The following is a 12,651-nucleotide window of genomic DNA, read 5'->3' on the forward strand; positions in this document are numbered from 1 at the left end:
GCGAGTTTACAAAAGAGGAACACGATGGGGAGCAAAAACACTAGGCACAAACACACACACACACACACCCTCCCGCTTTCATCTTGCCGCACATCTTTTACAACAACAACAACATTTACCTTCTTCGGTTACATCCAGTTGTATCTTCACAATTTCGTACAGGTGACAGTAATGGTGGTGGAGGTTACAAGAGTAGATGCCTTGGTCGCTCCTGGAGATGTCTTGATTGAAATGCAGTAAGGAGAGAAGGAGAGAGAGAACCATAGCTGTCAACCTTCCCTTTTTGGGGGGGAAATTCCCTTATTCCAGTGCCGTTTCCCACTGCTTCCCACTGCTATCCCGGATTGTTAGATATCCCGTAGACTGTCCCCAGGACAGGTGAGGCTGCTGATCCCTTATTTTCAAATCTGAAAGTTGACAGCTATGGAGAGAACTTTGGCATCCAGGTAACAAAACCATGGGGTTGCAGCCAATGCTAGTCTTGCTCAGAGTTGACCCATCCAAGTTAATGGGCAAGACTAACTTCAGTTCCTTAATTTGCACAGGTCCACTATGAGCCAAACTTAGTTAGAGAAGGAAGGGGCCCTGACGGTCATCTAGATCAACCCTCTGCTCAGTGCAGAAGTATTGCAGCTGCAGCATTCTTGACACATACCTGCCCAACCTCTAGTTAAATATATCCAGCCAAGGTGAGTCCACCACATCCCAAAGCTGGCCACATGCCTTCTCCCAAAGCATCATAGGAACTGTAGCTTACCCCTAGGGCACTGCGCTAAATGAAATAAACCAACAATCAGCATCTCTTGTTTAAGGACCAGTGGTAGATGATGAAGGGTGGGGGAAGGAGCTATTTCCCCAAGCTTCATCATGTTACTTTCCAGCAGGGAAAATTCACCACAAGGTGATCATTTCCACTGCACCTGGAGTACAATCATAGGGGCCCTCGTGTGGTGAGAGCTGGTATTTAGCAAGCCAAATTTCAAGTTCGCTCATGATGCTAAAGACCCCAGTTCTGGGATACTCCATTCCGATCCCCCCTGGCTTCCCCTTAAAGGTAAAGGGACCCCTAACCATTAGGTCCAGTCGTGGACGACTCTGGGGTTGTGGCGCTCATCTAGCTTTACTGGCCGAGGGAGCCGGTGTACAGCATGTGGCCAGCATGACTAAGCTGCTTCTGGTGAACCAGAGCAGCGCACGGAAACAACGTTTACCTTCCCGCTGGAGAGGTACCTATTTATCTACTTGCACTTTGATGTGCTTTCAAACTGCTAGGTTGGCAGGAGCAGGGACCGAGCAACGGGAGCTCACCCCGTCGCGGGGATTCGAACCGCCGACCTTCTGATCGGCAAGTCCTAGGCTCTGTGGTTTAACCCACAGTGCCACCCACATCCCAGGTTTCCCCTTACAGTCAGACAAAACACACACTGATGGCTGGTGCTCATGGGGACTGGTGGAACTGCAGACAAGGAGACCAACAGTAGGTGGAGCCAGAGCCAATGACAAGCAGAACCACCCCTTGAGGGGATGTGAGGAAGGAAGGTGGGGTTGCCAGGGTAGACTGTGACTGGACCAGTCTCTATTGTACACAGCTATGCGCTCCCCCAGAACAGAAATGCAGCATTCTGTGGCCACAGAGCATGCTCAGCACCTACTGGGCTGCTTTAGGCCCTGTTGCCAGTACTAACTAATCAGATCTTTACATGATGGGCTACTCATTAATGCATTATATTTACACCCCTGCTTTGGCCCAAACTGGCAAACGAAAACAAAAAGAAAATTAATACGTTTGAAATCACAAAATGTCCTGCTTTATGATTTCTACTGATGCAGTGTTTACTTCTCTTGGGTTTTTAAAAATGCTGCTTTTGTTTATTTTTAAAATATTTATTCTCTTTGTTAACTTCTGGTTTTTTGTGGGGGGGGGGAGAGTGCTGTAAAAGAAAAAGGATAGATTTGGAACATAGGAAGCTGCCTCATAACTGAGTCAGACCATTGGGTCCATCAAGTTAGGTCAGCACTGGCTGGCAGCCCTACTGAGAGATGCCAAGAATGGAACCCGATACCTTCTGCATGCAAAGCAGATGTTCTGCTACTGAGCTATGGTTCTTCCTGCCTGCTCATTTCACACCTAGGCGAAGTGTGTGTGTGTGTGTGACCATCTTGGGTCCCGGTACCTTTGACTACCAGTGAGAAGTTGCCATCCACAAATGCATTTTCCGGCATGAAAATCCGCCCTTGGTTGTAGCCGCTGTAGACTCGCTGATCCCCGGCTGAATACATGTCGCACAGTCGCTCAGCGTTGTAGTCTCCATACTGGTTCCTGTACAGATCCCAGTGGACCACACGCTGGCGGTCGTTCAGGCGGTCCTGGGTCCACACCATCCTGTAGCTCTTGCAGGAGAGGACCGTTCGAGTGCCCGACTTGGCAGTGATGTTCTGCACAGACACTACTACGCTCTCGAGATTGGAAGCATCCACTGGGGCTGTCAATTGGGAGAGAGAGAGGGGAAGAAGAAGCCATGTGGGGAGATGCACCCACAATCAAAAGCTTGTCTTTCTCTGCCCACCTGGGCTTGAACCCACAACCGCATGGAGGCCAACCTAAGAACAGCCCCACTGGATCAGGTCAAAGGCCCATCTAGTCCAGCATCCTGTTCTCACAGTGGCCAATCAGATACCCCGATGGGAAGCCTAAAAGCAGGAGCTGCTCTCCCCATATGCGATTCCTGGCTATCGGTGGTACACAGAAGCTTATTGCCTCCAACAGTGGAGCTACAACAATAGCCGTAATAGCTAACAGCCTAACCACTGGTAGTCCTAGCCTAGTGAAGATCATATATCAGCTGTAAACTCTCATACTGTAGCAGCTCAACCCCATACATGCCTTATTTCTGAGAAGTCCTATTTGGTTCAGTGGGGCTTTCTCCCAGGTAAGTGTACATGGGGTGTCAGTCCAGTTCTGAGAGCCAGTGTGATGTAGTGGTTAGGAGTCCTGGATCAGGACCTAGGAGACCAGGGTACAAATCCCCACTTGGCTATGAAGCTAACTGAGTGATCTTGAGGCATACTCTCTTAGCCTAACCTCCCTCACAAGAATGTTGTTGTTGCTGCTGTAAGGCTAAAATGGGGAAAGAGGGGGGAATTGCATATGCCACCTTTGGCTCCTAATAGGAAAATGCAGGTTAAAATGTAAAAATAAATAACCACTATAACAATTTATAAGGATTTTTAAGGTCAAAGAGACAGATTCCCCCCACCCCCGATCTACATCAACCCCATAACCACCAGGTCCACAAATTAATAAGTGTTTTGTGACATTCAACATGGTTTGATTGCAGTAATTATCAGTATTACTGTTATTTAGATTTGTTAGTTGCTTGTTACCAAAAGGTTGCCAAGTGACTTACAAGAAGTTTAAAAACATAAATGCATGATTACACCATTAACATAATTTATACAAAGCAGCTGAAGTTCATATGAAATATTTGTCTTTACCTGAATAGGGATGGACAACAGACTCTGAAAGGAAAAAGAAAAAGAAAATATTAGTGACACAATAGGTGGATCTGCATTGATTAGCTGTGTTTCCTCTCAGGGATTTGACTTGGCAAGCCAGGATGCAGCCTCAAAAGAATATTTGTCCTTTCCCCAGTAGGGCTGACCAAAATCCTGCTGGATTCAGGGACACAGATCCCCACCAAGCAGATGCACCAACTCTGTAGCCGTCAGACATGTCATCCCCAAAACTACCAGGCCTCCAACAGGACATGGGAATCCTGTAACACTAACCCGCTTGCTGATAACCTTCTGTCAAGACGTCAACCCCAGAGAGCGAGCCAGCTTGGTTTCTGTTTCGCCCTGCCATTTTGGAATTGAAGAAGAGGAGTTTGGATTGGATATCCCGCTTTATCACTACCCGAAGGAGTCTCAAAGTGGCTAACATTCTCCTTTCCCTTCCTCCCCCACAACAAACACTCTGTGAGGTGAGTGGGGCTGAGAGACTTCAGAGAAGTGTGACTGGCCCAAGGTCACCCAGCAGCTGCATGTGGAGGAGCGGGGAAGCGAACCCAGTTCACCAGATTACGAGTCCACTGCTCTTAACCACTACACCACACTGGCTTTTGTGTATTAATTGGTATCTAACATGTTTTTAACTTACTACCATTCATTGCTTGCGAATGACATTATCTGTTATTACGGATTATGTTAAGAGTCCTTGGATTTTTTTTCATAGAAAGCAAGTTGTAGAAACTGTGGCCTTCTTCTAGACATTGCTCCATCGCCCTTGTGCGTTGGCCATGCTGTTTGCAGATGATGAGGGCTGGGAGTCCAACGACATCAGGAGGGCCACACGTTCTGCACCCATGATCAATAAAGAGACTAGCTGGTACCTCGTTGCAACAGTTTTTCTGCACGTCTATTTGCTGTTCAAGTAATATTATCAGAGGTAGACCGATAGAGCATCTGCTTTGCATGCAGAGGGTCCCAGTTTCAATCCCAGGCACCTCCAGGTAGGGCTGGGAGAGGCTCCCTGCCTGAAACCCTGGAAAGCTGCTGCCAGTCAGTGTAGACAATACTGAGCTAAGTGGACTATTGGTCTGACTCTGCATAAGGAAGCTTTGTCACGCTCCATTCCAGGGCACAAGGCAGGTCTGTCTGAAACCCTGGAGAATAGCTGCCAGCCAGTGTAGAAAATACTGAGATAGATGGACCAGTGGTCTGACGCTGCATGAGGCAGCTTTCTAAAGTCCTACATTCTTATTTCATTTCTTTCTTGTGGCACATTAGCAGCTCCCACTTGCTGCACATTGTTTTGGGAATTACTGCACTAAGGCCTGGCCTTCCACGTTTCCCAGTGTTTTCATCATGGGTGAATCTCCTCCCACAGCGGACATTTTGGAAAAGGAAAAGCCAACTGTATAAGCAAAGAGCTCTTACTCCCCTCTCTGCCCTTGGAAAGTCCGGGCATTTTGGGGGTTGGTTGTTTTTTTTTTAACGGTGCCGGCAGCAGATATGTTCCCATCCCAAATTACTGCTTCATGGAGGAGGTCAGATTGCAGCCTTGGTTTTTGCTGGAACTGGTGCCAAGAAGCAATGAGGATGGAATGCAGATGGGAATAATCACACATGGAGGGTTTTCAAGGCCTTCCTTCCCTAAGGAACTTGCTACAACACAGTTTTTCTGGTGATGCTCGGACCTTTCTACTCTCCAGCCCCAAAAAACATGAGCAAACACACACACACACACACACACACACACACACACACACCCCTCTTTGCTCTCCGAGACAAATAAAACACAAGACAAAAAAAAGCAGGCAGTGCTCTCCCCCAAGAAACAGACAAGTCCCTCCCTCAGCAAAAGAGCCCCCCAAACTAATTCTTAATTATATAATGGGGGGCATCAAGGGATGTTCGAAGGTGCCAATGTGGGGGTCTTGAGGGCTTTGTGTTGCCCATGGGCACCACACTGGAAATGCTGGGATGCTGTTACCCATATTCCACCCCACTCCTGAGGGGCTAAAAACAGTGGAGGCTGCCCCATCTGCTTTCTTTCTTATAAACAGTTGGCCCTGCCTACCAACTTCTTCTTCCTTAGCTGCCCTTGCAGAACTGAACAGGGAGGAAGAAGGGGCATAGCTGGTAGCAGTTGGCTCTGCCAACTATTGGGGTGCCCTACATTCCGCCCCACCACACCCAGTGGGTGCCAGCCACCACTGGGTAAAAGCAGCCAGAGGGGGTACCAGGGGGGTAGCTTTTAGTGGGGGGAAAGGTGGCGTCATCCCTTACTCTTTGGCCTCATCCCTTCCACAAGCTCAACTTGGGAATTGCCTAATTTGTTACCTTGCATATTTGCACCTCATTTCATGCCTTTTGCACACACGATTTATCCCTGTCACATTCGCAGTTTGCACGCACGGACCTTCCTGCATCACAGTCGCTCACACTGCTTGCAGAATGGGCACTGGTGTCGTATCATTTATTATCCGAACTTACTAGTCACTTGCCACACGCACAAAAGGTCTCCAAGGGACTTACAAAAACATTTTAAGAGCGTAAATAAAAATAATCTGTTATAATAAAAAACCATGCAACTGTTCTTTTTCTTTTTTTAAGAAAATCTATAGCACGAAGAAGCTTAAGCTGCAACAAAATCATCATAACCAACAAACATCCTTCTAGTCCATCAAACGCCTGGAAAAAAGAGGTCAGTTTTTCCGTACGTTTTATCCTGCGCGAAAAGCTAATGTTAATACAGTGCGCACTATGCAATTCGGCATTCCCAGATTTACAAGCAAAGGCAAACTCTTATGTGCTGTTTGTTTCAGGTGTTGAGTGGATAGCTGAGCAGACAGCACAGGCATCAATGGGGAGAATCAGCTGTTTCCTTCCCTCTGAGGAACTATATTCCCAGCTTTCATTAAAAAGGGAGAAAGTAACTTTCTTCCCATTTTTGTGTGAGAAACTAACTTGCTCCCCTCTTCATTCTTTGATTTTTAATTAATTTAATTTAATTTGTACACCACCCCTCATCTGTAGATCTCAGCAGACAGTGGTACCTCTGGTTACGTACTTAATTCGTTCCGGAGGTCCGTACTTAACCTGAAACAGTTCTTAACCTGAAGCACCACTTAACCTGAAGCACCTGAAGCACCACTGGAGGAGGAGGCGGGGCACATGCACAGGTGCCGCCTGGGGGGCTTCTGCCGCCTGAGGCAGTGACCTCAACCTGCCTAATGGCTGGGCCGTCTCTGGGTATATGACAACTTCAAATGGATGGTATGGATGTGAACTGAGTCTCATCATCACTGCTTCAAAGTCATGACATGGTTCCTGCCTTTTTAGATACAGGAAGCGGCAAGGCCCTTCCACACCGCATGTATGTGAAGAAACACATGCTGTTTCTATTTTTCAGGTTAATGCAACAAATGCCAACTCCCTCGCAAATTCCATAGATCCAATTATCTTACAAAATAAAAAATAAAAAAATTGGCCGTCCTTCCAAAAAGCAGGAAACTCACCAGATGTGCCTTTTCCTTGGGACAGCACAATCCTTGAGCCATGAATAGCATTTAACCCTGCTTCTGGGCTGTTTTATTGTGCCAGGCTTACCTTCTAGCACGATAAAAAGACCACCCAAGTCCTAGATCTCCTGCGGGGCTGTGGCATGTCTGCCGTTCTATAACTAGCTGCCTGCAGTTTTCAACAACCGAATCTGCTTTACTGAGTTAGTTTACAAGCACAGGGGAAGGGAGAAGCTGCAACAGTTCCCGCTTCTGCCCGTCCTGCTGCCCTCACTGAGCCTCTGAGCAAGCTATATCTGACAGCTTGAAGACACGCCTACTCATTCCATCCTGAAAGAAAACCATTCATCAATATGTGGTATGGCATTTTGACGTCCGTTTGGGCTTCTATCCAAGCAGAACCCAGGGCAGGTGATCAATTGTGTGTGTTTGTGGGGGTTAATCGTTTGTCACCCGCCCCCCAACTTTTCATTGCATTTCTCCATTGCTTTCCCAACCCCAAAAAGTCTTCCTTTTAAAGTGGGTAGGTTGTGCTTGGGCAAAATAGTGCTTCAATCCACTGTAACTGCTGAAATCTGAATTTCCAATGTGCACCTGAATTCTTCATAACGGTCTGGCAGTCACCAGAATATGCCGATGTTTCAAGAAAGAGACATGCAGGAAAGGAGACGGCCCCCCCCCCTGTACCGTTCCAGATGCTGTTGCACCTGGGCTCATTCATCCCAGCCCGGGGGCTTCCTTAGGCACTCGGCTGCCTTAGGCAAAGGAGGGAAGGAGCCTCACCCTCCAAGATCCAGCAAGCTCTTGTCAACTTTGATAGCATCTTTCCTGGGCTTTGCTACCCAAGTTCCAGGTAAGACCTGTCAGAAGACTGAAACGAGGTCATCTTGCATGCAGGATGCGCTGAACCTGGGGTGGCCACATGCCCCCCTGTACAGAGGAGAGTCCTCTAAGGAAGAGCTGTCAGAGGGCACTCCCCAATTTGAAGACCTCTTTTTGAAGTCCACAAAATGCATGAGTCCTTACTCTTTGCACTGTCCCCAGAACAGATGTGTCTATTCATTCCTGGCACCCAGTGAAATGTGGGCATGTTGAAGGGGACATGTTCCATGCAGGAGAGGCTGAGACAGTGCAGGTTATCTGCAGGAGCTGATAGTCTAACCTCCACATCAGTTTTGTGCTAGCAAACTGGGTTGGTGCTCAGTGAATTGGTCATCTGAAAGAGCCTTCTCTCTCTGCTGGCAGGATCATGCAGAGAATCCAGACTGGATCAGGCCCATGCCCAGTGCACACGGAGCTGTACAGAGGATGCTGGTCCACCCATTCAGCTCTGCACCTTTCAGCGGCTCTCTACTTGCCAATTGCTGGAGGGAGAGTGGTTGCCTTAAACACTCTGCTTTTGGGGTCTTCCTAGAAAAATCTGATTTATTTTCAGTATAAGCTGTCCTGGAGGTTGTTCTGGATCAAAAGGCAGGACTGAAAACAAAACAATTAACTTTTGCCAAATGTAACAGTTCTAATAACTTCATATTAGCTTCATGAGTTGCAAAAAATTGACAGGCGCCCGGGGACGGAAGATGCCAGCAACTGTTCCACACAGCTCAGTAATATATAAAGGACCCCTGACCATTAGGTCCAGTCGTGACCGACTCTGGGGTTGCGGCGCTCATCTCGCTTTACTGGCCGAGGGAGCCGGCATACAGCTTCTGGGTCATGTGGCCAGCGTGACTAAGCCATTTCTGGCGAACCAGAGCAGCGCACAGAAACACTGTTTACCTTCCCTCTGGAGCGGTACCTATTTATCTACTTGCATTTTGACGTGCTTTCAAACTGCTAGGTTGGCAGGAGCAGGGACCGAGCAACGGGCGCTCACCCCGTTGCGGGGATTCGAACCGCTGACCTTCTGATCAGCAAGTCCTAGGCTCTGTGGTTTAACCCACAGCGCCACCCGTGTCCCCAGTAATATATAGGTATTGGTAAATATGCAAGTTTTGGGTTCTCTATTTCTCATTTTCCCAGTCTTCAGTTCTCTACAATTTCCACATCAGTTTGCAATTTAAGAAAAGGAAGAATCCTCATGAAAATGTACTATCTGCGCTTTCTGGAAACAACTGAAGACGTGTTTGTTCTGACAGGCTTTTCCAGCTGGATAAATGGATCATTGCTACAAGTGTCCACTTGTTGGGGTTTTCAGTCTTGTTTTTCAATGTATTTGTTGCTTTTCTTTTAGAATGTTTTTAATTATACGTAAATCACCTTAAGATGGTGGTTTAGAAGGCGATTAATAAATCAGTGGTGAAGATGATGATGATAATCCATCAGCATTTCCTGTGCAAATTTCTCCTAATACGCACATTTCTGAATGCAATTTTCCCTGATAAAGACATTTTTGCAAAGCAAGTTCCCCTGATATAATGCATTCTGTATGTGGTTTGTACTGATGTGCCTCTTAATGTACACCTAACCCTAGTATATGCGTTTTTGCTCACATAAATTGGCTGGAGAACTACATTGCAGGATCCTGAGAAGGATGAGTTTTGAAGAAGGGCTGTGTTTTGTTTGTGTGTATTGTTTTGGAAAGTGCTAATTAAGCAAATTCATCATTAAATGCAAACGGAATCAAATTTCTCCCTCGTCCCTAGTAATTTTCCACTAGGCTCTCCCTAGGCAAAGTCTCTTTGCTTTGGATGTATTTGCAAAACCTCATTTTTTAAAAAAGGAAAACAGCAGCAGCACCACACTTTGCAGCAGAAAGAGAGGGAAAGGCTAAAGGGATTTTGGTATAAAAGAGTGTTATGTAAGACTGAAGAGTCCCTGGATTTCAAATCCCGAGTCAACTATCCATCCCATTAAGGGATCTTGGGCCAGTAACGATTTCCATCTCCCAGAAGAATAAAGGAATGGAAAAGACAGATGCTAAAAAATCTTTTAGCAGACCAATTTTGAGCAGACTGTAGCTATGTAAGCAAGCTTCTAGGATATACAGAATACTTCACTGGCATGAGTAGGAACTCGGTTTAAGTCAAAACTTTGCATCCTTCTACACTGACAAATCTTTTCTTTCCTGAACTTTCTTTAGCAAACTCTTCCCTAACTCACTCAAGCCTCACCATTTGTAGTATTATGAGAGTCTGCTCTGCGTCAATCATTAGCTTCTGTTCCACCCCTGATCTGTGTGCCCACTATAGAGTATAAAAAGTTGCCCAGTTATTGTAAGGATTAAATGTGAGCTAAGAAACTCATGATAGAGGGAAACGCCATCAACAACAATGCCCTGAATGTTTTACCAGCGATAATTAGAGCTGCTCCCACAGTTAATCAACTGAACTATTAGTTGATTAATCTACAAATACAAATTGTAACAGCCTGCTTTTGACCCCCTCCTCTTTTGACTTGCCATGCTTTGTCTGATTTTAAACAATATGTAAAATTTGGCAAACCTCTAACATACAACATACTTTATAGATGGTTTGTTTTTACAGATGGGGAGTTGAGGCAGAAGGGGCGAAGAAAGAAAGAGAAAGACAGAGGTTCTTTTCCCCTGAGCCCAAGACAGAAAAAATGAGACACCTTTGCAGGCAGCTCTCTATCTACACCACTTTGCTTCCCCAGGTGTTCTAAGGTCGCTGCATTATTACTTTTTACTGATCCTGCTTCTTTGCTTTTAACAGCAGACCCAACAAAGGAAGCCTTTTCTTACCACTCAACGCTACAACAGGAAAGGCTGCATCTGCTTGATTTTTGCATTTTGGGCTGTTTTTAATGGCATAGCAGCTAAGCCAAAGCAAAAGTATTTGTAAGTGAAATCCTACAGTTTTCACCTCAGTGATACAGGATTGATTCTTCTGCCCATAGCAGCTCCATAGTGTGTGCAGAATATAACCGGTGCAGCATCCCCAAGGATGCACATGTGAGGTTTGTCCTGTGGGATTTCTGCCTGCTGTGCCTCTTCCAAAATATTCCTAATACAAGCAGATAGGGCTGGCTTTTCTGCAGAAACAAAAACAAAAAACCCTGGCCTATACGGAATTCTTCCTAGCAGGCCACCTGAGCAAAACTATTATCTTTCAAAAAGAATTTGCTTTGAAACTTACCTTGCAGCAGCAACAGCAGCAAGCCCAGGAGGAATCTGGTTGCGTGCTCCATGTCTCCTGCTTGCTCTTCCTTTCTTTCTTTCTCCCTCCTTCCCTGCCCAAAAGACAACCTCTTTCAGTTTGCTCTTCCCTGCTCTCCTTCCTTGCTTGAAAACATGATCTCATCAGTTTACAGCCCAGCGAACATGGGCATGCAGCAGTCCTGCCCCCACTTCTTGCCTTCTTTCTCCATTCCCCCCTCCTCTCTTCTCCCCAACACTTCGCTGCTCAGCTTCAACTTCTACATAACATGCGGGCTCTCTGAACAACACTTCCCCCTGCAAGCAGCTCCCAAGCCCCTTTTGATGTTAACAGAGCGAGTTTTTGCTGGCCCCAGAGTTCCAAAAACAACCACCCACCCCACCCACCTCCCTCCAGGGTATGGGATTAATTTTCTCGGGCATTTACAAAACCCAGCTGTTCTTTCCTCGCCTTGACATTCCGCCAGATGTCTGCCTGGGTTCTGTTCCTGTTTGCTTTTCTGTATTCCCCTCTCCTTGCCTTCTGCGGTTCTTTCCTTTCGCTATTACAAGATCGCTCGGAAAACACACACTTTTGCCGCCCTAACAAGGCCTTACTGCAGCCAGGGTAGCCACCACGGTGACCTTCAGATGTTTTGAACTACAACTCCCAGAAACACAATTTGGCACAGCCAACGGTCAGGGGCGCTGGGAGCTGTACAGTGGTACCTCAGGTTAAGAACTTAATTTGTTCCGGAGGTCTGTTCTTAACCTGAAACTGTTTTTTAACCTGAAGCACAACTTTAGCTAATGGGGCTTCCCGCTGCTGCGCCGCCACATGATTTCTGTTCTCACCCTGAAGCAAAGTTCTTAACCTGAGGTACTATTTCTGGGTTAGCGGAGTCTGTAAGCTGCAGCATCTGTAACCCGAGGTACCACTGTAGTCCAAAACATCTGGAGGGTGCCACATCTGCTATTCTGGCTCCAGGCATTTGTGAAATAACAGTGCCCCTTCACTCTAATATTGTTTGACACACACACACAACCGTCTTTTACAGTTGGCCAGACCCCTCCAGAGACCCAAGTTCCTTGTGATATGAGAGTACTGGAGAGACTGAGGATGGTTTTATTAATATTGGTGTGTTTTGAAATGAACACTGATAGGGGGCAAGCGAGTGCCTATGTAATGGAATCCTAAACCTGATGCCTCTTTTCACTGTACAGTGGTACCTCAGGTTAAGTACTTAATTCGTTCCAGAGGTCCATACTTAACCTGAAACTGTTCTTAACCTGAAGCACCACTATAGCTAATGGGGCCTCCTGCTGCCGCCGCACCGCCGGAGCACGATTTCTGTTCTCATCCTGAAACAAAGTTCTTAACCTGAAGCACTATTTCTGGGTTAGCGGAGTCTGTAACCTGAAGCGTATGTAACCCGAGGTACCACTGTATCTGCCAGGGACCTCCATTACAGCAGAACAACAGAGGGCCTGTCCACACCTCGGCTTAATGTGGCTTGTGAACCCGTTGTGTGT

At 46.7% G+C, this 12,651-nt stretch overlaps 1 protein-coding gene across 1 annotated transcript in view; it reads right to left on the reverse strand.

The window, feature by feature from the left end:
• Positions 1–12,348, reverse strand: part of MXRA8 (matrix remodeling associated 8) — a 29,234-nt gene extending 16,886 nt beyond the window's left edge. The window contains exons 1-4 of the mRNA XM_083752713.1: positions 11,120–12,348; positions 3,496–3,519; positions 2,175–2,483; positions 120–221 (exon numbers count right to left, since the gene is read on the reverse strand). Coding sequence (XP_083608839.1) covers positions 120–221; positions 2,175–2,483; positions 3,496–3,519; positions 11,120–11,171 — 487 coding nt within the window. The 5' untranslated portion in view covers positions 11,172–12,348. The remainder of the gene's footprint in view (positions 1–119; positions 222–2,174; positions 2,484–3,495; positions 3,520–11,119) is intronic.
• Positions 12,349–12,651: the final 303 nt, after the last annotated feature.

Source organism: Podarcis gaigeae (genome assembly GCF_964106915.1).
Source record: "Podarcis gaigeae genome assembly, chromosome: 8".
In the NCBI taxonomy this organism is placed as follows: Eukaryota; Metazoa; Chordata; class Lepidosauria; order Squamata; family Lacertidae; genus Podarcis; species Podarcis gaigeae.